The following is a 24,426-nucleotide window of genomic DNA, read 5'->3' on the forward strand; positions in this document are numbered from 1 at the left end:
CCCAGCCTTTTCCCCATGTCATGAGAACCGCATCTGTAAAATTCGAGAAGTAGATTTCAGGCTTGCTGTGCAGCTACCGGACGATAAACTTGATAACATCCAGCACCTGTCCGATACTGGTGTGTGAGCCTGTTTGGTTCAGAGTGTGTCTGGAACTGCAGCACCTCCTCCTCCCCCCCACTTCGGATACCAGTGAATGGAGTTCTCAACTGGGACAACAACGGGGAGTGATTTTGTGTCCATGCCTAGACGGCTAGACAGTAGACAGTTGTGGCTTTAGTAAATACAAGGGCAAACATTGAAGCTATATACGTTTTGTTTTCTGACAATGCAACACTAAGCTTTTGAGAGTACCAAGAACAAAATCACACACCAATATCATACATTCACTGTAAATCCAGTACTGAATAACCAACACAAACAATGCAATGCTTACTCTAGCATAACAGTAACCATGGACAGCTCTATATATCACTTCCAAAAAATAAAGCTATCACAAAAAGATTATGGAGCATGAAGTCTAGGCTGAATCACAATCGCTCTTTCTCCAAATTCGGAGTCCCCAAAGGAACCGGCATTTGTATCCATCACCATCCATCATGCCATGCCATCTCTATTTGCACCATCCAAAGCATGAGAACTTCTGCAATCCAACCAAATGCAAAGCTCAATGAGAACACAGAATGAGCAAGCAAGGAGGTCGCCGAAAGACAGTAGTTGTGTTATCTGCGTATGGTTGTGCCTGCCACTCACCGATGATGAGACGTAGCCGTCGTCGTAATGCTTGTTGCCGTTGCCACGCGCGGCGTCTTTGCCGGACGCCGCCGGCTTTCCGGCCTGGGTCTGCTTCTCCTCCCTCACCTTGTCGAAGATGTGCGTGTAGCCGTCCGCCGACGCCGGGTTCGAGTCCCAGTCGCCGAACTTGGGCACCGCCGAGCCCCTCGTCGGCTGCATCGATCAGTAAGCGATGAACTTCCAAGCTCATGTCAAGGCAGAGCACCAAGGGACAGAGAGCAGAGCCTCACCGTCTCATTGCCGCGCAAGCCACCCTTGGCCCGGGACCGCTCGACGGAGTTCGCGACGAGGCCGTACCCCCCGCTCTCGGAGCTGTACGGGTGCACCGGCGACTGCTCGACGCTGTACCCGCCGCCAGTCCTCCCACCGCCGCCTCTCCTCGGGGCCTCGCCGCCGGCGTGGCGGTGGTAGGGGGACCCGGCGTAGGGGTTGGGGGACAGCGGCGGCGCGTCGCTGCTAGGCCGGCGCTCGTGCCGCGAGGCCGGCGGTGGTGCCGGCGACGACGACCTCCCGGCGTCGGAGCGGTTCGGCGACGGCGCCGCGATGGAGAAGGCCTCCGGGTTCTCGGCGGGGTCGTTGGGGTTGATCATCTTGCCGCCGGCGCCCTTGCCCTTGCGCGCGTTCTCGAAGTAGAGCGTGTACGGCACGTTGCCATCGTTGTCCCAGTTGCCGAACTTCGGGACGTGCGCGTTCTTCTGCTGCTGCTGCGTGCACAAAAACATCCAATTCAACTCGAGAAGAATCAGCCGTTGCCACCATTTTCTCCTAACCACTTGTGCAAATGCAAGCTCATAGCACGAGAGTTATGCTTAACAGTTAACACAATACCTTACGACACAATTCTAATGCTACTTGAAATATAGAATTTTTCTTTTGGAAAAAAAAATAGAGGAAAGTGCTGACAGGGTCAATGTTTTTTTTTTGGTCGTCCTCCTCCTAGAGAGGTCAGCAGTCAGAGTTCTAGGACCAGTTGCAATGGTAGAACATGGACAACAAGTCAAGTTGACATGCATGGGGCTAAGTCAATGCGGCTTAATTGATCGACCAAGGAAACAATCAAACGGCAGGAAAATCACACGCCATGGCTTCCGGCCGCTTACACACTGCGTGGACTAATCAACTGAACATTTGATGATTATCTAATAATAGAGAAACTAATCACATGTTCTCTACTTGGCTACTTGTGCAAATCAAGTTCAAACAGGACACGCTAGTGCAGTGGTTGGTACTTCAGGTTTGACAATCTGCCAAGCTTCTGAAGGCAGGCCGACAGCGATGGCCTGCCTGGCTGCTGACGCCTCATACGTTTCCTTCAGTTTCCGAAATGGAAAAACTATTCAAATCAAGAGTGCCAGAGCATCTTACGTGCACAAATTGTTTTGGATTGTAGCATTTATATAACTGAATCTTCATGCATACGAGCTGTTCTATCTTGATAATGTTTTAGCAGGTAAGAGCGGCTGGTGTGTGATTAAATAAGAGGAATATGACCAGGACGTCGTATTCCAGTGAGTTAACCTGGCAACATCTCTAGCATTAAATAAGGGAGTATCATTTATGAGATGTGAAGACTGTCAGGGTAATGGCGGATTGTGATCGAAAGATATTTCGCAAGTTTCAGGGTCTCTGTCACAAAATTGTGGATTTCTACACCCCAAAGAGAATCACCAGTTCACGCAAGAAATGAGCTCTAGTTTTCTCAAAACGCCAAGATAAGAATAATCGTAGCGACCATCTTGTTCCTTGGGAAAATTCAGGCTCAGATATTGCATAAGGAAACCATACAGCGAGACCGGCACCTACTACTGCACAAAGAACGAATTGAACTCTTTTCAAGCGAATCAAGGGACTTCCAGTTCTTGGTGGGGAAAGTTGTTCTTGCAGACGAGATAAAAACTAGGCTACGCTACACAATCTAATCGAAAACTGCGCTTCACAAATCACAACTGAAAGGAACCGTGAGGAACATCGAAGGTTGTCGCCATGGAAGAAGAGCACATGCGAGGAGGAAGAGAGGGACTTACAGCCATGGCGTTCCCAGCGCCGAGAAGAGGAGGAGAGAGAGGTCAGATCAGCTCCGGGGGTCTCCGAAGTTTGGCTCTCGAACGGCAGCCGGCCTGCAACTGCGAGAAGGGGGATGGATTTATGCGGCTGTTTGTTTGTTCCTACTGGCCCCTTGGCTACTAGCTTGCTGATCGATCCTCTTCCAGGCCGGCCGGCAGGAGTATAACTCCAAGAAAATGACGAGGAGAGAGGCCGGTTGCAATCTTTATATACAAGGTGTCACGAGACCCCTTTTCTTGTTGCTCTCTTGCATATCAGCCCCTTTGAAATCTTTGTGGCTTCTTGTCTTTTTAAGGAAAACGTTTGTGGCTTGTGCTTGTCATTTCTGATGTACACCAGCCCCAGCCGTGATCCAGAGGTTTAGGAAGCATTACTGACCGAAAAAAATCCTCAAAGTTTTTTCAGTCCTTTCCTGGGAAATAGAAGATCGTAGGGGGGTCTGAAACGAAAAGGCGAACGCAAGCGTGACCGTTGACGGTACGAATTGACGAGCTCAAACGCATAGAGCGCCAGCCAGCCAGCGCACCAGTCCACCATCCACGCCGGATCAACGCTTAACAAAAACGTTCGGCGGCCATCTTTGACCGCTCGCCGCTCAGCAACAACTCAAAGCGATCCGAATGCTTCATTCCAGGCCAGCTGCCCGGAGCATCCCCTTTTCCTCCTCGTGGGTCACTCTCCAGCGTACACGCACGCACGCACCTCAGCACAGCAGAAGCAGAGCAGCAGTACCGAACCCGCCGGCCGCCGTCGAGGCACCTTCTTGTCGGGGCTCAGGGCAGGCTTTTCGCCCTCAGGGGCACGCGCGCGCGGGTGCCCGCGAGGCCGCGACGCGCTGGACGGCAAGACCAAGACCGGCAGGTGTGGTGGGAACGCGGAGCGTACGCGTCGTCCGTTCCCCTGGGCGCTCTCGGGCGGAGACGCGAGCGCGAAGCGGTTTGGAACGCGGGATCACGGCGACGTGGGGTCGAGACGACTCGTTCCCCCCGCAGGTCGTTTCGTCTGCATAAGACGAGACTCCCCGATCGCGATCGGTTGGTGGCGTGCGCGCGGGGGTCCGTCCCCCTGCTGCCGAGTGCTGCGTGGCTGCCGACCTCGCCGGCTCGTATCCTACGCCGCTCGTTCGTGTCGGCGTGCCCCTCGTCAACTCCTCGCTGCTCGCTGCTCGATCGCGGCGGCTTTGGCCGGGCACGACGCACGCGTGGGTCGTGCGCCCGGAGACCGGGAGAGCGCCTGAGATTGACAGCGTCCACGCTTCCGCGCTGTGTGACGGCGACGACGGGCATAGCCATGGCTCCATGCTTCTGATTACTGTACACAAACCCGAGGCAATGCCCAGGTGTGAAATTCGGTCCCATCATCGCCGATGGCTGTTGGATCATTTCACAGGGGACAGGACCTGCTAATTATGTGACCAGCTCCCCAGTACAGTAAAGAGTAGGACGGCATTTTTTATTTTTCCTGGACCGACTTTGTTACAACGGCCCGGCCGCGGCAAGGCGTTTCCTTTCTCAACTTCATATACCACCCTTTAAGTTGATTAAGTCCTCCAACTACCAATGTGGTATACCTTTATTAGTGAGCTTTAATTCTTTTCATTGAATTATTGAATAATTAGGTCAAGCCCATAAATTCCAACAATCCCCACCAAGAATTTCAAGCCACACTAGAAATACTCTCAAATTCACTATAATCTTTGATATACCAATATTTCAATAGAGACGGTTAAGTTGAACATCCATCTAGAATTAATGTTCCACTTATGCACAACTAAGCAATGGACTATGCCTTGAATTGTCAGTCTTGTGCAAACAAGCTTGGCCAAAACTCTTTCACGCTGCGAAAGTATCCCCACGGTTTGGAGCTTCTAAGTCATACTCCAGACCTTTCATGGGTTTCTAGAGATCACCCAATCTCATAGACTATGACCAGTATTCAGACCCATATAGGTGTATTCCTCACGTAGGACAACATCTTTGCTTCAAAGTAAACAACACCCTTGTTTCTAAGAAGTCAATTGGAACACATTAAGGTATAAACCAGCCTGCCATACAGAATTAGAAGAGATATGCATCTTCACTAGAATGAGCCGTTTACAAAGGATCTCTTCTCTCAGTCAGACTATAGCTTGTTTCACCACTCTACTTCATGGGATCTCCGATCACATAGAGCAGGTTACCACTATAGAAAGACTCACATGGGTCTCAAGCCCAATTCCATAGATGCATTGTCAATCACATTTTGTGAAAGACCCTTGTGAATTGATCTGCCAAGTTCTTAACCGTTTGGATATAGTCCGAGGCTATCATTCCGGAGTTTCTCAATTTCCTGACAGACTTCAACCACCTCTTTACATGACTAGATGACTTCATATTATCTTTTGATCTGTTCACCTTGACAATCACAGTTTGATTACCACAATTCATTAGGATAGTCGGTATCAATTTTTCAAGTATTGGCAAATCTATAAGGAGATCACGAAGCCACTTGACCTCAACAGTGGCGGTATCTAATGCTGTGAGTTCTGCTTCCATTATTGACCTCGTTAAGATGGTTTGCTTGCAAGACTTCCATGAAATAGTGCCACCTCCAAGTGTAAACATATATCCACTTGTGGCTTTTATCTCATCAGTATTAGAAATTCAATTTGAATCACCATAACCCTCTAGTACCCTTGGATACCCGATATAATGAATCCCACAGTCTATAGTGCCTTTTAGATAGTGCATTACTCTTTCAAGAGCATTCCAATGATCATCTTCCGGATTTCAAACAAACCGGCTTAGTTTGCTCACAACAAACAAGACCTCAGGTCTCGTAGAGCTAACTAAGTACATAAGTGAACCACTGATCTAGGAGTATCTCAGTTGATCTCTCATGATTTTTTTGTTCCCCCTTAATACTTTACTAGGATCATAAGGTGTAGGAGCAGGCTTGCAGTCGCTATAACCAAAGCGACTCAAGATCTTTTCCACATAGTGGGATTGCAAAAGTGTAACCCCACCATCACCTTCTCTTACTAGTTTAATATTTAGCATAACATCGGCTTCTCCCAAATCCTTCATCTCAAAATTTTGAGATAAGAAATCTTTGACTTAATCACTTTAAGGTATATCCCAAAGATCAGTATGTCATCAACATACAAGCACAAAACCACTCCTTTGCTCCCACCATAGCGATAATATACACACTTGCCAGCTTCATTCATAACAAAGCCAACCGTTGTGAGAGTTCTATCAAACTTCTCATGCCATTATTTAGGTGCTTGCTTGATGCCATACAAAGATTTCAATAACTTACACACCATTCCTTCTTGACCCTCTACTACAAATCCATCTGGCTGATCCATATAGATCTCCTCTTCCAACTCTCCATTTAGGTAAGCTACCTTCACATCCATTTGATGAACGAGAAGACCATGAGAGACTGCCAAGGAAAGTAGCACTCAAATAGTAGTCAATCGAGCAACTGGCAAATAAGTGTCAAGAAAATCTTCTCCTTCTTTCTGGGTATAACCCTTGGCCATAAGCCTTACCTTGTACTTTTCAATAGTACCATCAGGCCTAAGTTTCTTCTTGAACACCCACTTGTATCCTACAGGTTTGCACCCCTAAGGACGATCAACAACTTCCCAGGTACCATTAGACATAATTGAATCTATCTCACTCCTCACTGCTGCCTTCCAATAATCAGCATCAGGAGATGAATATGCCCCTTCAATGGTTCTAGGTGTGTCACCCACAAGGTACACAATGAACTTATCTCCAAAAGACTTTGCAGTCCTTCGTCTCTTACTCTTTTTGAGCAGTTCATTGCTATCCTCCTCAGGATTTTCCATAGGTGTATGTTCATTATATTCTATCAGCATGGTAGAGCTACATCCTCAATAAACTCCTTCCTAGATGAACTTGTTTCATCTCTTATTGGGAAAATATTTTAAAAGAATGTAGCATCTCTGGACTCCATAATTGCGTCGACGTGCATGTCTAGTACTCCAGATTTTATTACCAAAAAATCTATAACCAACACCATGAATAGCATAACCTAGAAAGACACAATCCACTGTCTTAGGCTCAAGCTTACGTTTCTTGGTTATTGGCACACTGACCTTTGCCAAACAACCCCAAGTCTGTAAGTAAGATTGGGTAAGCCTCTTCTTCTTCCATTCCTTGAATGGTGTTACCTCTTTATTCTTTGCAGAAACATGGTTTAGGACATGACATGCAATCAATATTGACTCAACCCGCCATTCCTTAGAAAGACCAGTTGTATCCAACATAGCGTTAACCAAATCAGTTAGAGTGCGGTTTTTTCTTTCGGCAACCCCATTTAACTGAGGTGAATAGGGAGGTGTCCTCTCATGTATTATACCATGTTTCTCGCAGAATGAAGTGAAAACATTTGAGAAGTACTTGCCACCACAATCCGACCTAACACGTTTGATCTTTCTCTCAAGTTGGTTTTCTACTTCACCTTTATAGATTTTAAAGTAACGTAATGCTTTATCTTTTGACTTCAACAAATAGATGTAACAAAAATCTAGTGCAATCATCAATTAAAGTCATGAAATATTTTTACAACCTTTTGTCAACACGCCATTCATTTCGCACAAATCGGAATGAATTAATTTTTACCTTAGAATTTTTGACTAAGGTAAATTTTGGAATTAAACTCAAACCAGCAAGCTGCATCATACAACCAAAATTAATGTGACAAAGCCTCGAATGCCAAACATTTGATTCATCAACATTAACCACATTGTTGACTACATTATTACATTCATCTGACAAAGACAAACGAAATAAACCTCCACAATTATAACCTTTTCCAATAAAAGTACCAAACTTGGACATTACACATTTATTGGACTCAAAGACTAACTTAAAACCATCTTTACACAGTAGAGAGCTGCTAACAAGATTCTTGTGAATGGTAGGCACATTGATGCACATTCTTCAATTGCATGATCTTTCCCCAAGTAAGCTTCAAATTGACCGTACCAACACCAAGAACACATGCATGTCAGCCGGTTCCCATCAACAAGGAGCAAGTCCCTCCGACTTGATAAGAAAAAAAATAAGTAAACATTAGCACATACATGAATATTAGCCCCCGTATCAACCCACCATTCAGGTGATTGACAAACTAAAAGAACCGTAGGTAATAATTTACTGTTCCCTAATGTTCCTCTAGCGTCGCTAGTGACCATGTTGGCAGATTTCTTGCCACCTTTGCGATTCGGACACTTAGCAGCAAAGTGATCTGGACTCTCGTATACATAACAAACTCCCTTCTTCTTCTTCTTCTTCTTCTTGAAAGTGGTTGTTTGATTAGTCTTTGTTGGGTTTCGTGGCGGCTTGGATTTCTTCTTCTCGTGGGAGAAATTGTTCTTTTGCACCAAGTTGGCACTAGATGATCCAACAATTCCTTTTCCACGTGTATCTTTTGCTCTCGCCTTCTCTTCAACATCAAGAGTTCCAATAAGACCAGCTATGCTGAACTCCTATCTCTTGTGGTTTAGAGAAGTAGCAAAATCCTTCCAAGAAGGTGGCAACTTTGAGATAATACCTCCAGCCACAAACTTGTCAGGCAACACACATGGAACCTCTTTGCTATAGTTCTCAAGGTCTTTTGCCAACGCATGAATCTCATGGGCCTGTTCCACTACAAAATGGTCTTCAACCATCCTATAGTCATAGAACTGTTCCATAACATACAACTCACTGCCGGTATCAGCAACCCTAAAGTTAGCATCAAGAGTTTCCTACAGTTCCTTGCCACTCATCAGCGATAGGTACATGTCCACAAGGTTTTTAGGAAGAACACTTATGATGCCGTCTCAAAATAGGTTTTTGGCTACCTTGAACGCCTCTTGCGAGACCTGTTCGGGCTTCCCTGTATGGCACACATAATGTTCATCGCTGTCAACCGCAATGTGATCTTCTCACGCCAACGCTTGTAGTTTGAACCATCGCACATCGAACACACATGTTTGATATATGCAGCAAAACTAGCTACTGAAAGTCTATCAACATCATCAGGTTTTTGGATTGTTAGATATTAAGGCACATTTCAGTATATTTTAATTTTAAAATTAAATATGTAAAATATTAATATTATCATGACTATATGAGTGAACGAGAATAGGTGTACGTGTTTATGTTTAACACTAACATAAGCATGAACAGAATAACACACATAGGTTTCAGTTTGTACCGGAACCGGCCCGTCGTTATCACCTGGATTAGTCATAATAAGCGTGGGGTGACCTCAGTCGATGTAGTCGTATAGAATCAATGCAAGAAGATGTTCGCAGTGCAGTCCCATGAACGGCCTTCTGGAAGTAGGCGAAGTAGTCATTCGGACGACCTTCTGGAAGTAGAGGACGTAGTCTTTAGAGGAGGATAAATCTAGACGTCATTAGAGGGAGCAATGACCATTAATACGTTGGTCAATCAAATCACCACCATCAATCACCAGTCATCAACACTGTTAACGGTCCAGCCATTAATCTCAATTGGTGCAAAAACTTCCTACTCCACGCAACACTGTACCGCACCATCTGACCGTGCCATGCCACACCCCACAACCATGCCCGAGGTGAGCGAGCGCGCGCTCGTGGCTCACCAATTCCTTTTTCAACTTCACATAGGGTGTACAAACAGTCCACCCTTTAAGTTGATTGAAATTCTCCTCAAATACCAATATGGTATTAACCACCTTTAACCCCTAGTGAATTTTAATTCTTTTCATTGAATTATTGAATAATTGGGTCAAGTTCATAAATTCCAACAGGCGAAACCAGAAACATGAGATGAGATAGAGGGCTGAAAGACTGAAACTGAACATCCTAGGTACCAACAATTTCCCTGTACCTTGAGCTCTTCCTTTCTTCATCTATGGCATGCAAGCAGTAGGGGGGCTCGAGCCCCCTGGCCCCTGTAAATCTGCCGCTGTCTATAGAGCGAAAATCGTTTGCAGAACACGCTGCTCATCAGTTACCTAACAACTCAACAAGCTTGCCAATTTGGCATCGCCATTTTTTACTGTTCAAAAAAAGGTTTTCTGCATTGGCTTGGTCAAACTTCAATTTGCATTACGGATCTTGCCACCTTGGAGCCCAAATAGGTAGCTAGCCTGTATTAGACGTGGGCCTTACGTATTCCAAAATATACCAGTATTGGGCTGATTTTGCTCAAGTACAGGCCCAAATCATGCCAATTCGTCAGTCCCTTCTTCACAGATCAGAAATTTTGGAAAAGCACCTCCAAGCTCCCCATATTGCCGTTCCAACTCTCTCCACCGCTCCCTTGTCCCTTCCCGTCCCCCCGTCGTCCTCCCCTCCTCGCCGACGAAACCCTACGCGCTCCCAAGCCCTCCCCGCCGCCGCCACCGCCGCCTCCGCAGTCCCGATGTACGCCGACAGGTCTTCCGGGCGGAAGCGCTCCGTCAGGGACCGCCTCGGGTCGGGCGGCGTCTCGCGCTCGCGGTCTGACGACGCAAAAAGGTGCGTCCTCGAGCTCGCGCGGTTTCAAATCGTTGCCCGTTTCGCCATTCCCGTGCCTGCTGGCGGCTACGTGCTTGCGACTTCTGGTTGGATCGGTATTCGGACAGAGATGGTTGCGGAAATGCTGTTTAGAGCCGAGGAATCAGGCGGTTTGTGGTCGTGGTGCTGGTACCTTTAATGCTCGGTTGCAAAATCTTATTACCTTCGTCACTATCGTCAGTTGTGTTTTTCTATATGGGATTCAATCGGTAGTTAGTATATGCAATGGTTGCGGTTGATTGTGTGATTCATCAAATAGAGAGAATTGTGCTACCGTTACTGCTGCTACAAATGTTGTCGTCTGTCGTTGTTTGGAATTTCTTTCTTAGTCCACTAGCGGATAGATCGTCACAGTATGCACACACGGACACGGGGTTTCCATGTTTTTTTTTCTACAAGGGTTTGTCCATTTTCCACTTTTACAATGGAAAAATGCCCTGGGGTTGCATGAGTTCCTCCAGTTGATGTGCATTTATGTTTTATGCACTGATGACAACTTATTGTAGCCTTAACCATGCAATGCTTTAAATGGCTGTTGTGTTGCACCTTCCCAGAAATGTCTCCGCTCCTTTTCTTGGGACTGGCTAGGAAAGCACAAGCAAATTGCTGATGTGATCAGTTGGTTCATACATCCCACTTTATTCAGAAGGAAAATAATCCTGCTGTTTATATCATCTATGTTGGAATTTTTACAGGTTTCGCCGGGATGATGGGACGTGGAGGCGCGAGCTTTATAAGGATTCTGGAGGAACTCAAACTTCATGTAAGGCCCAACTGCACGGATAGTTTTGAACATGCCTTTATTTCTGCTTGCCTCTGGAGATTTACTGTTAGCTTGTTGCTTCTGCTGTGCATGGTTCAGCTGGACCTACTTCCAGAGATGTTCAACCAAACAAAAAATCTCGAGTGGAGCAAAGGATTCAGGTTGTGAAGAAATCATCAGTTCCAGATCTTCGTGAAAAGTTATCTGGCATCCCGAGTCAGCGCCCTCAACTTAGCAGTACTGTTCAGGTCCCAAAGCCTGCAAGAGAGATCGTTAATAGCGACAGACCTGTTCAGAAGAGAGACCCCCCTCCAATTGCGGCCCCTCCTGTCGTTAAGAAAGTCAGTGCACCTGCACCGGCACCGGCACCGGCACCGGCACCGGCACCGGCACCAGCGCCACCTGCGCCGCAACAATCCCAGGAAAAGGTGAGATAATTGAGGATTCTTTGTTGTGTGTTCTTACAGGATTTTGTCCCAATCAATTATTACAGTTCCACTATTTGTTCTTATATAATGGGAGTAACATACCGTTACCTTTTCTTATTCTGCATGTGCTGTGCTGTGAATATAATGGACTAAATGACCATATCATGTTGGAAGCCCTTTGATGTTTGTGCAACCTTTATTATGATTCTGATCCGGTGATCCTTTAGGTTTTAGTCTTATGCATGATTGATCTTCTAGACCTTTAGCGTGTTTTGCATTCCAAAGTTCTGTTTGCCTAGTCTGTTATCTATGTGCTATTTGCGGTGTCTAAATTCTTGTATGGAACGTGCTCTTCATCTTTAAACCTTTGTTTCAGTGCTGTAATAATATTTTTCTTTGAAATGTACAGGTTGATGCCTCACTTGAGAGTTTACTGAAGTCTCTTGATCTAGAGAAGTATTTGATAAATTTCCAGGCTGAAGAGGCATGCTTGTTTTATGTGTTAATTTCATATTGTGAATGTGACCAGTGGCCATATTCTCAATGGATATTCATTTTTTCAGGTTGATATGAAAGCAATGGCTTACATGAATGAAGAAGATATGAAGTCTTTAGGAATTCCAATGGTACTGCAACACCTTTGATATTGAAACACTATTTATAGAAATCTCGATTGCTAGTCTGCTGCCTTTTTTCTTTCCCAACCGGGTGACATGCTTATCCTCTGCTTAAATAGAGCTTTCTGATTGACGCAATTCAAATATATAAGTTGGTAGGATTTGCTAATTTTATTACTTCCCTACTTATAGATTAACAGTCATTCTAAAAGGGAAACTGTAGCAACGAGTTACTAACTTCTGAACTATGCTAATGACTAAATTTTGTTTTCAAACTATTCTGAATGGATGCACTCATGGACGATGGTAGAACCTGTCTTTATCTGCTTTCCGCTTGCTATATACATATTTACTAAAAATAAGTATTTATCCATATTCCTAGTCCCGGTTTGTCTAATTAGAAGATACTTTGATTGGGTAAGTTGGATATAGAATGGACTAGCGAGTGCCCTGAGCTGTGCATTTTCAGTATGGTTATCATAAGAACCAGGTGCCATAAAGAGTAAAAACTTAAGTAGTAAAATATATTCAGTTATTGATTCAGCTAGCCCCACATGCATTTTTTCTTTTCTTTTTCTCGAATACGCAGGTGCTGCGTATCTTTATATTAAGAGAGGGTGAAAAGGTCCAATTACAAAAAACACTGCCCCATCTTGGACTGGAAATGGGAGATGTGTGAAGTCTGCAATAAAAAGAACTTCTACAGGAAGATAAAATGCAACCCGACCCTGCTAACTTAATCCAATTCCTCGACCCTCCCAAGACCTAGGGTTTTTTAATTTCAACCCCTTAGCTCCGGCTAAACACCATAGATGATATTCATCCTTGAAGGTTTGTAGAGTTCGTTGGATGCTTGATGCTGTCGTCACAGAAAATGGGGAGCTATCCCATCAAATATGCAAGTGTTACGGTGCTGCCCCACATGCATACACTGAGCTATCGCTATGTTAATGAAAATAGGTTTTTCTGTTTGGTATACATCTCATGTTTTTTCCATTTTTGTACTACTGCATCTACAATTGAAAAGTAGCAACAAGTCCGATTATAGGACGGGGTGTCTACTATTGTATTATGCTCAGCTATTCATTTGTTTGCAGTCTATTCAAGTTTCTTTCCCATATTCATTCGTTAGCTTTATCGTGTTTACAGGGTCCCAGGAAAAAGATACTATCAGCATTGGCTCACAAAAAGAGGAAGTCATCGAAATCATTGCCTACCAGTTGAGAGATATCTGCGCTTGATATTAGCTAGGCAACTTGATGATCTTGGATATGCGTGACTGCATCGACTTGCAGTGTTAACTCCACTGACGTGCAAGATTCCCATCAATTGAGACATAAAGAGGCATGTATAAATAGAGAACTCCGTGATGTTGGTAGCGTTTCAAGGCAACTAACAGCTTGTTGATATATGGTTCTATTGCTATCCAGATTATTTGGATCATTGGATGTCAGTTTATTATGCCTTAGGGATTGTTCCCTTAATCATATGAACCCAATTGTTTCTTGTTGCTTCTGCATAGTGCCACTGTCGATGAATATCATCGAATTCGCGGCACCATGTTTTGGAGGTTCTTGGTGTTTGAGTCTCTTTTTAATTGTTGGTCCCCTTTTTTGTTTAATGCTTAGTCAGCTGTGAGCTGATGCTTTATTTTTCCTCGTGTGCGCACATGGTTCGATGTCCTTGTTTATTGATCGTGTGATCGTGTTTGCGTTCTGAATGTCTGCTTCCAAGTTGATCATCATTCTGGGTCGGAGTACCAAAGGCCTAAAGTTGTGATCCAACAGATCGGCGAACGGTGGTCATGCAGGGACGCAGGAGAAAGTTGCTGCTTCTTCAGTTCCTTTTCTTTCTGTTCTTTTCTTTTCTTTTGAGAGGTTCTGTTCTTTTCTGGGTGCTCACTCCTTTGCCGACAGTGACCTCTAACATGCGCCTTTTTTTTGCACTGAATTTTCTCGATCTATCTACGCGTTGCGTCCGGACGTCTTCCTATAGGACGCAACGTTGGTCTGTTGCAACATTAAAAAATAACGTCTGCAACGTAGAAAATCACCATTTACAATATAGAAAATCACCATTTGCAACATAGAAAATTATGTTGAAAAAATTATTAGCCATCTGTTGATGATGAGGGAAAAAACACACCGCAACATCTGTTTTATGTTGCATGGAACATTTAAATCTCTCATTGAAAATGCAACATCCAGATAAAACAGTTGTAACATGTGTGTGAAATATACGCAACATCACAACATGTGGATCTACTTTGCAATATCCACATGAAACATTTGCAACATTCTTCTGAAACATCCGAAACACTTAAAACATGCGCTTGTAACATAACGAGATCCAACGTTGGGAAACTGTGGAGGAGGAGGATGGTGGCGGTCCTCCCGCTCCACTTCACTCCCTAGTCCCCACCCCCATGCGCCGCCACCGCCGGTGACCAATGACCCCCCTCCATGGGTTGCGTCCACGGCCGCCCCTCCACGCCCAGCCCCGATCGCCTGCCGCCGCAGCCGCCTAAGTCGGCCGCCCTCGCGCCGCCGCAGCCGCCCGAGCCGGTCACCCCCGCGCCGCCGCTGCGGCTGGGAAGCTGGAGCAGCCGGCGGAGAAGCCGACGCGGCGGGAGAGGCGCTCCCGCTCATCGCGTCCCGCCCTCGACGGGAGTTTTGCGAATAGGGCGCGCGGGGAGCTGGTCGACGGTGGGGGAGGCGGCGCCCGAGGCGGAGGAGGAGGAGCGCGCGGCGAGGTGCGTGTAGGAGGAGAGCGGCGAGCGCTGCTGGTCGCCCACGCCGGGCGTAGGGAGGGAGCTACGAGGGGTGCCGCCGCGGAGAGAGGGAGGGGCGAATGGGATGCGGAGAGAGAGGGATGGTCGAATGGGATAAGCGGTGTGGGGGAGGAAGAGGATATATGTGTGGGCATGAGCGGTGGGCGGTGGGTCTGCGGGAGCGTTCGACGATCTGTGTTCGCGTCGGACATAAGACGCGTAGCATTACCAATATATATATTGAAAACTGCATCGGACGTAAGTTTAAATCATGTAAGATATTTTGTTACGAATGTTTTGTTGAACACCATTTCTTCCACTGGCGACTGCCGAGGTGAAACCGCAAATGCCTGCACGAGTCTGTCAGCAGCGCCTCCCAAGGCTGCAGAACTCGCCATGACCGTCCGCGGGCTACACGCGATCGCCGATGAGCAAGCAACCCTCCCGCCGACGACGCCACCGTAGGGCACTCTTCTCGATCCCATCGCCGCCTCCTCCCCGGCGCTTCGTCCGAGACTCCGATCGATCCGAGACCCTTCGGTGTTCGTAGTGCTGGTGCAGCGGCGGCGGCATCGCGCGCGCGCGCGGTTGGTAGAGAATGCCGGCGCGGCGGAGTTGACGGAGTCCAAGCGGGAGCTGTCGCGATGTACAGGGTGTCAGGTGCGCATGCCCTCGAATCTCTCAGCGGCGTATCCCGCCGCTTCCATCGCTTCCCTTCTCGGAACTGCAGACGCCATCCTCCCGGCTCCCCACCAACCCTTCAATCTGATGCCTAAACGGCGGCCGCCAATGAATCGGCGGGAATTTTATGTATGAGCTAGTCCCTTTGTTTGAATTTTGTGCCGAGAAGTACCAGGAGCTGAGGTTCTGCCTGCGTGGCCTCTGTGTAAGGCCATCGGCTCCTGCACCTAGTTTGGCAAACTCTGATTTGTGGATCGAAGCAGTAGTGGTGGTATTGGCCTCAATTGCGGGATTGAGAAAGTTTATCGATCGTGTGGCTTGAGATCAAACAACTCGTCCTAACGTTTTCCCGCCTTAAAAAAATCAAATTATTTCTGGTTACATATGCGTTCTGCTATCCTTGAACTGTATTTTGCTGTAAGTTTAGAATGCTGCAATTTTGTAGTTGTAAATTCATTTGTTTATGGATTAAACATAGGACGCATGAGAATCTTTTTGTTTTCCAATGCATCTGCCTGCAACTTTTGGGCTCACTAGGTCCTTCTCATTGCTTGGTTCCCAGTTAAAAAAACTAAAGCATCAATGCTGGTCCCCTGAGGAAATTTGACCCTTGTTTTCTCGGTGATCGTGGGGCTGAGTTGACTTGCTTGGTTATATTAGATATAAGGTGCACCATGGACATTGGATAACGCAATGCCATCACGCTTCTGATGTTATTGATCTCCAGTAAGTACTAAGGGTGATGGCACTTGGCGCTTCATCAGACGTGTGGATTTCAGAAGTGACCATGCTAACTCCTTTCATTCGGCCACTGATTGCAAAATATTTACCTTTGGAAAGCAAGGATGTGCAATGCTACAACATGATGCTGCTTCTTGTGCTCAATATGCCCAAGATATCTGACATTCATCTCTATATTTCCCTTTACATGTCCATGCTCTTGGAAGTTTCATCCTCAATCCTCATATTCTTTCCAAGAAAAACTACAAAAGGATATTTGTGATGAGCTTCTGCAAGACAGTGGTGACATAAAGTCTTGATATATTTGTGACTTGACAGAAAAATCAATTTCATTTTCCTTTTTTTCCCATCCTGTGTGACTCGTGAACTAAGGCAAAATTGACTAGGTAATTCAGTTGTATACTGACTGTCATCATCCAATGCTTGAGGTACTGTAAAACTTCTTTATTACTTTATTTCAATTTCTTAGTGTCTTGATTTATATGGTATATGAGCCTGTAAGTTGTAACCTGAACAAAGGAATCAATCTAGTTGTGAGCAGCCTGTTGATTCAAGAGGGAAATCCTAAGCAGGAAGGAAGGTATAAGTAACTGCAGGAAAGAAGGAAGTCACCCGAGTTCTCCTGAGATCACCACAAGACCCATCTGGGAAGAAAAGACAAGAATGAAGTACAGAAGAAGCAAAGCCCTCCTCCTCTACGTCTAATTTTCTTACTTCATTTTCCATTTGCAGTAATGCATAGCTCTTTGCTCTACTTATAGAGGATTCGTACACCAGCTTGGCTCCAGAATTACAAAGCGGGGAAAGAACTTTGAAAAGGTAAATTTTCTATTCATGATTTCATCTACTTGTTCTGTCATCTGAATTTCAGTGCAACCTGGAGACCTTGTGAATTACTTCATCAAACTTGTTTGATCTTATGCTTTTCCATTGCTTCCACTTTCTCATCCTTTTGCCATTCCCTTATAATTGTAACTTCAGGCTAGCTGTTTGTGGCGTACCTATTCTTCCATGTACAATGATTAAGGTCAAAAGACTAAGAATTAAGATTAACATACTCACAGGCCCCAGATGCAGATATGATAGTTCTAATGTAAATTTTAGAACGTTATAGCTTTCATTGTAGACAAATAACAAAATAAGTGCACATAGATCTCAAGCAGAGGTCAAATCATGGGGGACATTTATGGAAATTTTGAACTTGTTTGTGCTTGTACAACTATTCTGTCTAATTAACTCTTAGTTGTATGGAACATCTACTCACTGAACCAATATTTTCGCATGGCTACCTGTTTTTATCCCTTATCCATTCCCTTTAGTTTTGTAATTGGACTGCTCTTATTTATGTTCACATATCTTGTAGCGATGGCTGTCCCACAAGTTGACAAGAAAATGCTTGGTGAACTTGAAGCCATGGGATTCCCAACTGTTCGTTCAATTAGGGCACTCCATTTCTCAGGTATATCTATTCAAACGAATTTACCGGGTACAGATCTTGTATGATACTGTTTTTCTTTACCAAAGATAGGCTGATAATGCGCCAAATAGGTAAGTACAGGACATTTGGTTCCTTCTTTGGTTGGAAAAGTTATGTTTGTGTATTTGTCCCCATTTCCGTGGTTTTTATATGTTCTACCTATTTCATTGTTGACAGTTGATATGCATGTTTTTTTTCACTAAAGTTGCAAATTATGCGATTGAACTGAAGCTCTGGCAAGATATTTCTAGTAAATATTTAGTATATTATTTCTTTAGGACGCAGTTTAATGAATTGGAGAGCTAATCAAATGTCTTGATCAGGTAATTCCAATCTTGAATCTGCTGTAAACTGGCTTCTGGAACATGAAAGTGACCCAGATATTGATCAGCTACCATTGGTAGGTTATTTCTTAACAATACAAATATTCTTCATTAGCAGAAGTCCTTTCTCATGTGCATGTGCATTATTCTGCATTTTGATATTATATTCTCAATAGAGGGAACTATAAGAAGTTTAAGCCTCATGCAATCTGACAGCAAGATAGCCTGTATATATACATAACCACGAATTATTTGGTCTGATATTGTAGCTTGGAACCCTTTCAAATGTTGTTAATCTTAAGCAACTGGCATCTAAATGCTGATGTTATTTGAATTTACTGTTACAATGTCACTACATTCAAACAAATTGTTTTGATTGTTCCCTTGAATGGTCTAGGTTCCAAGAGAAATCAACATTGAATGTGGTGACACAGCAACTGAAGTAAGAAATGACGTCCAAGGAATGAGGTTAGTTCCTTCAAAAGTTTCATATATAGAAATATTATAGTAATATTTCAGTGGGAAAGAACATCAATTCCTATTTCCTAAACAAGACTCTTTTAAATATCTACCTTAATTGAGGAATCTGCAATGTACAGCATATTTTGAATGGGTGACAGTTTCAGTGTGGGATGTCATATAATGTAATGCTACCTAAAGTTCCAAGTTCTTTGTTAAGTGTCATTATCTTCTAATTGAACAGCTGGGGGGTGGGGGGGGGGACCTGTCCTTCAGCCTGCCCGCTTTCTAAGTGATTAGTGATCGTGCGTGCTAGTTCTCGTAACTGTACTTGTATCGGTATGTTATGCCTTCAATGCACAATGTAGGTTTAATAAAACAAGTCATATGTCATGATTAGATGATTTTTTAAACAAAACTTAAAACTCAGGTGACTCAATGCATGTACTAGCCGGCATATAACATGATGGCGTGCTTGTCATGCAGGGATAGCATGCAGGAGCAGAAACCGGAAGAACGGACTGAAACTGGAAGACAGAATGTACTTATTTTCTTCATAATTTTGATATCTCAGATTTTTCCTATCAAATTTCATACCATAACTTTCAACACTCAACGATTTCACTTTACCAATATATTATGATTTAGTGCCTTAGCTTGCTGCCGCTTGCTAACATCTTGTCTTTCTGCCTCATATGATCTTGAATTGGTGCTTCATTCTTTGTATTATTTTGTGTCACACCCAAACTTCTCTTTTAGGAGACATCCCAGTTGGAACCAGAACTAAATGCAGATGAACAGGAGGAAGGAGATAGAAAGAGGTTCGTACCTTGCTTTGGAGATATAGTTATTAAGCTGCTCTCATTTTGTTTATCACACACTCACCCTAGTGACCCTCCTGTGCTTCTCAGGATATTAGCACTATATAAGCAAAAAAGAGATGAGGAAGGAAGAGCAAGAGGGAGAATACGAAATCAAATACAGGAGGACCAGGTACTGTAATTTTTTTCATACTCTTAATGAAGTAAAAAAAGCAAAATACTACAAAGGAAGAACAAAATGTGCTTACTTACACTACATTTTAAGTATATCCGATGGCCATTTTCTTGTCAACTGAATGTTTCTCATTGTTTCTATAGAGGGAGAGGATTCGAGCTGCTAAAGATCTTATGGAAGCAAAGCGAACTCTTGAGGAAAATCAAAGAAAGCGGTTTGTTTCATATGCATGTCACATTTGCTATTTGCAGATCCGAATTGCTTATTGGAGAAGTGATATTTTTGTTTACTGCAGCATGATGGAAAGTCGGATAGCAGATCAAGAGGAGGAGAAAAGAGCAAGGGAGAGAATACGACAACGTATAGCAGATGATAGGGTCCGTTGCTTTTAAATCCTTTATTCGAACATTTTATTATATTGGACTTCCTCAATGAAATGTTGTCACCATATGCTTTCACAACTAGATGAAATATCGTTGCTTTTCTTTTGCACTGCATGGATTTAACTAAATCAAACAGTTCCTATCGATTATGATCAAACTTACGTTAAAATAATGAAATATATTCAAGGGCGCTTGCAATCACAGAAGTGACATCATTTTCTTACACTTTAGCAACTATGTCTTTTGGCATTTTCCTCCAAAAATTTCCAGTTATATACCTCCAATGCCTAAATCTGTCCTTTTATGCAGGCAGAGAGGAGGAGAAGGCTTGGTTTGCCACAGGAAAATCCTGAGGCTTCAGTTGCGACCATAACGCCCATAAAGGTCTAAACGCCTTTCCACTAAACTTTTACATCTCACATTCTCACAATCGAAACCTCCAACCACATTCCTCACGTACTTTTTAGCTGCAGGTAAAACCTGTTGAACGTGTTGTAACATCAGAACAACTGAGAGATTGCCTGCGAACTCTGAAGAAGAATCACAAGGTAAAATGATCCCTTGCAGACACTAGTTTTGATCCATGGTGCTCTTAGGCATTTCAACTGGCGCAGAAGCATTGGCGATTCTGAATATGGGGCTTTGTAAATACCACAGTAAATACACTGTGCCCTTCTGCATTGGTTTAGATTAAAATATTCCATGATGTTTAGCATTTGCCTTCTTAGCTTGTATTTTGATCTAGTGTAGGAGTAGTTTTCATTATAAATATGACCAAAGACGGCATCAGACTACCTGGAAGCCAGGAACCAGTAAATGTGCTGTGTGTCACTTTACTTGTAGGATGACAATGCCAGAGTCACAAGAGCTTACCAAATACTGTTGAAGATTATTGCCAACATAGTGAAGAACCCAGCAGAGGAAAGGTTCAGGAGGATTCGTCTCAGCAACCCCATTTTCAAGGTAAATGTGAAACATGCCAGCTCTCATATTTCAAAATGCTGCAATCCCCTGCAAGACCTTCAGTTCACATACCATGCTCTCTGCAACAGGACCGGGTGGGTAACCTGCAAGGAGGTATAGAATTCCTGGAGCTGTGCGGGTTCCAGAGGCTCAGCGCCAGCGGCTACCTGGTGATGCCGAGGGACAAGATCGACGTGGCGCTCCTCAACGCCGCCGGAGTCGAGATCGCGTCGGTCATGGAGAACCCCTACTTCGGGCTGCTCTCCAAGTGAACGTAACGGCCATTTGTCGCTGCCTCATCACTTGGAGCAGCTCGTCTAGTCGTCCGGAATCATGGTACTGAAACGGGGTGTATTCATCACCGAACGGACTTCGCCGTAACGTATCGGTCCGTCACGGTTGACAGAATCTGTCCCTGTTGTCAGTGCCGTTGTACAGAGTCAGTCACCCCGTCCAAAACAGAAACAGAGCAAAATGTCCACGAAGTGAAATAAACAATCTCACCCGGAGGAAATCAAACGCACCGTGTACAAATGCAATGGCGTAGGAGATGTTGCATTGTATGTTTTTTTTTAAAAAAAAACTCGTGTTCCTCACCGTTGCCGTTGTGTTTTTTTTTTTAAAAAAAACACCGTTACTGTACATGGTTAGCCATGGTGTACAAGCTGTTGAAACTGGGAAGGGTTGTCCAGACAGCCGGTAACTGTGTTGCCGATGTGGGGGGATGACCCGTGCTGCCTGCCGGCACATGGCATGCTTTGTGCAATGTACTTTGGAGCTTCAATTCTAGCGGATGGGGAGGTGCCGCCTCCTGAACTGAGATGCGCATGTGGACCAGGCATGGGGCATGAATCCTTCGGAATGCCAAGATGATGGATAATCTGCTTGCTCTGCTGGGTTCTAATAATCTGGCCATTAGTAGTAATGTTCCATGGATGAACTCTCAGAAATAATGCACGTTGGATGAACGCAAAATCCTGCACTTTCCATGGCATCGACCAGTGTCGTGAAGGCCTCTGCATTGTGCAATTGTGTTCAAGGTACATCGATCTCGATCGACCTAACGTACACGACACAGCAGCGGTACGAGCTTCTTCACAGACGCGGATGTCTCCTTTGCTGTCCTTGGAGACGAACGACGGGCTCTCATAATTTCCACCGTGTTACGAGTCCGATCGCCGTGGCATGTAACGGACGCATGTGTAGTGCTGCTGCTGCTGCTGCTCAAAGGCAAGGGATCTGTAAGCCTCCGGCCCTCCGCAACTCGCGCATGTACCGGGATGTACGCGTGCAGTGTCTTGTTCGGGCTGTTTGGAGCCATGACCGATGCCCGCACACCGACGTCACGGCTGTTTCGTAGTACAGCGGCAGCGGCAGCGGCAGCGAGGACAGAGCGAGAGAGCATCGATCGATCTGGCACGAGGAGAACGCTATCGCTTCTCGGCTTCTCCGCCTCGATGCACGCAATAGTTTGTTCCTGGCATGGCATGGGCGCAGCGACGGCAGCGCGGCGTTGGCAGCAGGCTACTAGAGTTTTGTAGGCTGCATCGCAGCAGGGCTTAGGCTCCGACAAAGGCAGGCAGGGATGGGACTGGGGCGGAGGAGGGGAGCAGCAGCAACGGGCAGCTGGAACAGCGACGCAGACGCAGGAGGATTGATTGGACGAGATGGGCGCGGCGGTCTCGCCGGCACATGGAATCCGATGCCGCCGTGCGTGCGCTCCCGCCCCGCGTTCCTCACTTCTTCCGGGACGCGACCCCGCCTCCATGCGGAGAAGAATAGAAGATGCAGCGTGCGCGCAAGCAAAATCTCATCATCCTGGCGGACGCCGAGGATCCGGGGTCCGGCCGGAGCAGTGAATGTGCGGGTGCGCGTACGCGAACCGGCCGGACGGTCCGGACCCGTGCGTCGGCTGCTCCGCTGCGTTCTGTTCGTGGCTTCATGCGGAGCATCTGATTACTGCGGCTCAACCACCGGACTGCGGCGGCTGCGTTCCATGTTCCTGATGTATGCTCGAAGCTCGATCGAACCGGCAACTCGACCGCTTTCTGTTCGAGGGTTGCTAATCTTTAGCACCTGTCACGTTGAATGCTTAATACTAATTAGAAGTATTAAATATGATTTAATTATAAAACTAATTGTACAGATTGAGTCTAATTCGCGAGACGAATCTATTAAGCCTAATAGTCCATGATTTGACGAATCTATTAAGCCTTAATAGATTCGTCTCGCGAATTAGACTCCATCTATGCAATTACTTTTGTAATTAGCTCATGTTTAGTCCTCCTAATTAGCATCCAAACATCTAATATGACTCTACTAAAGTTTAGCACCTCGTATCAAATACCAACATGAAACCATGGATGGACTCGTGTGGGGCCTCGTGGGCCGTCTCGTCTCGTCGGTGACCCGTCGTCCATCGCTCAGCTCAGCCCTCCGCCAGTTTGGGAGCTTCTGGCTGTTACACGTTACAGTGTTACCACTCGAGAGGGAAAATGGGAGAAGCACTGACAAGGCCCCAAACTGACAAACAATGCCAGGTTTACAACTCCTCTCTAGAGCACTACGCATCGTGCCATGCACGGGGCACAGTCACGCAGCACGGCCATTCGGCCAGGTTGGTCTGGGCCAATCCAAGGAACGTGGACGCAGAATTCCAAGAAAAAGCGTCAGGCAAGCTTTATCGACGAGGCTACTCTACTAACCTAGGATGGGAGTGTTGGACTAGCTAGATAGGCCAGTAGGGTCATGTTTACTCCTCTCTAAACTCCTAACTTTGACACTATACAAAAAGAAGATTCCCCATCACATCAAACTTGCGGTACATGCATGGAGTACTAAATGTAGATGAAATCAAAAACTAATTGCACATTTTTGTTGTACTTTGCGAGATGAATCTTTTGAGCCTAATTAGTCAATATTTGGATAATAATTCACAAATACAAACAAAATGCTACAGTTACGCATTTATAATAAAATGCTAATTTTACTACTCTCAAATTGGAACTAAACAAGGCCTAGGTTTGGTCCATAACAGAGTGTCACTACCAGGTAGGTGCACGCTTTTGACCCAATGGCCATCCTGAACAGTGGTTTTTGGTCCACAACAATGTAACATGATGATGTACGGCCCCGGTCAATGGGTCATTTTATTTTACCATACCGGGCAGTGCTCGGACAATGAAATAGTAATAGGTGGAGGGGTTTTGTGCAAATGTTATGCAAAAAGGTTGTGTTGTGTTGTGGCATTCCCATGCTTTCCTTTCGAGGCTCACTGCAGTGCCAACTCCAAATAGTTTTTGCTAAATCGAGGTTTCGTCGGGGAGCCACTAAAAAAGTCTGGTGATTCGAGCCATGAAAACTCCTTCGTTCCAAACAGCATTTCCCAGCTGATAATTTCCATTCTCAAGAAGCCAGGAA

At 45.2% G+C, this 24,426-nt stretch overlaps 3 protein-coding genes across 6 annotated transcripts; 2 read left to right on the forward strand and 1 right to left on the reverse strand.

The window, feature by feature from the left end:
• Positions 1–357: 357 nt before the first annotated feature.
• On the reverse strand, positions 358–3,236 carry LOC117859576 (RPM1-interacting protein 4). Of its 2 annotated transcripts, none has more exons than XM_034742707.2 (4): positions 2,820–3,236; positions 1,026–1,496; positions 754–948; positions 358–643 (listed from the first exon to the last, which is right to left on the reverse strand). In XM_034742707.2, the coding sequence occupies exons 1-4, from the start codon at positions 2,823–2,825 to the stop codon at positions 614–616; spliced, it is 702 nt and encodes a 233-aa protein (XP_034598598.1). In that variant the 5' UTR covers positions 2,826–3,236; the 3' UTR covers positions 358–613. The 2 variants fall into 2 exon arrangements, with proteins under 2 accessions (XP_034598598.1, XP_034598597.1); XM_034742706.2 differs by having other exon boundaries at positions 1,026–1,499; positions 2,820–3,192.
• Positions 3,237–10,132: 6,896 nt separating this feature from the next.
• LOC117859658 (uncharacterized) lies at positions 10,133–13,700 on the forward strand. The gene is made up of 6 exons (XM_034742820.2): positions 10,133–10,366; positions 11,101–11,168; positions 11,268–11,596; positions 12,006–12,080; positions 12,160–12,222; positions 13,363–13,700. Exons 1-6 carry the CDS (start codon positions 10,272–10,274, stop codon positions 13,435–13,437), a joined length of 705 nt encoding a protein of 234 aa, XP_034598711.1. The 5' UTR covers positions 10,133–10,271; the 3' UTR covers positions 13,438–13,700.
• Positions 13,701–15,269: 1,569 nt separating this feature from the next.
• Positions 15,270–21,607, forward strand: LOC117859833 (uncharacterized). Of its 3 annotated transcripts, none has more exons than XM_072294613.1 (13): positions 15,270–17,073; positions 17,167–17,224; positions 17,769–17,864; positions 18,206–18,282; positions 18,603–18,673; positions 19,151–19,205; positions 19,424–19,485; positions 19,576–19,657; positions 19,804–20,037; positions 20,353–20,427; positions 20,517–20,591; positions 20,887–21,006; positions 21,096–21,607. In XM_072294613.1, the coding sequence occupies exons 3-13, from the start codon at positions 17,771–17,773 to the stop codon at positions 21,276–21,278; spliced, it is 1,128 nt and encodes a 375-aa protein (XP_072150714.1). In that variant the 5' UTR covers positions 15,270–17,073; positions 17,167–17,224; positions 17,769–17,770; the 3' UTR covers positions 21,279–21,607. The 3 variants fall into 3 exon arrangements, with proteins under 3 accessions (XP_072150714.1, XP_072150713.1, XP_034598901.1); XM_034743010.2 differs by having other exon boundaries at positions 15,284–17,224; positions 19,804–19,874; positions 19,956–20,037; XM_072294612.1 differs by having other exon boundaries at positions 15,270–17,224.
• The last annotated feature ends 2,819 nt before the right edge of the window (positions 21,608–24,426 follow it).

Source organism: Setaria viridis, chromosome 6 (genome assembly GCF_005286985.2).
Source record: "Setaria viridis chromosome 6, Setaria_viridis_v4.0, whole genome shotgun sequence".
In the NCBI taxonomy this organism is placed as follows: Eukaryota; Viridiplantae; Streptophyta; class Magnoliopsida; order Poales; family Poaceae; genus Setaria; species Setaria viridis.

Coding starts and splice junctions, on each gene's coding strand:
- LOC117859833 (XM_072294612.1), top strand. CDS start 17,771: ATGGCTGTCCCACAAGTTGACAAGAAAATGCTTGGTGAACTTGAAGCC. Junction 19,206..19,423: donor CTGAAACTGGAAGACAGAAT/GTACTTATTTTC, acceptor CTTCTCTTTTAG/GAGACATCCCAGTTGGAACC. Junction 20,038..20,352: donor AACGTATAGCAGATGATAGG/GTCCGTTGCTTT, acceptor CCTTTTATGCAG/GCAGAGAGGAGGAGAAGGCT.
- LOC117859658 (XM_034742820.2), top strand. CDS start 10,272: ATGTACGCCGACAGGTCTTCCGGGCGGAAGCGCTCCGTCAGGGACCGC. Junction 10,367..11,100: donor CGGTCTGACGACGCAAAAAG/GTGCGTCCTCGA, acceptor GAATTTTTACAG/GTTTCGCCGGGATGATGGGA. Junction 12,081..12,159: donor TAAATTTCCAGGCTGAAGAG/GCATGCTTGTTT, acceptor TCATTTTTTCAG/GTTGATATGAAAGCAATGGC.
- LOC117859576 (XM_034742706.2), bottom strand. Junction 949..1,025: donor GCTTGCGCGGCAATGAGACG/GTGAGGCTCTGC, acceptor TGATCGATGCAG/CCGACGAGGGGCTCGGCGGT. Junction 644..753: donor ACGGCTACGTCTCATCATCG/GTGAGTGGCAGG, acceptor GTTGGATTGCAG/AAGTTCTCATGCTTTGGATG.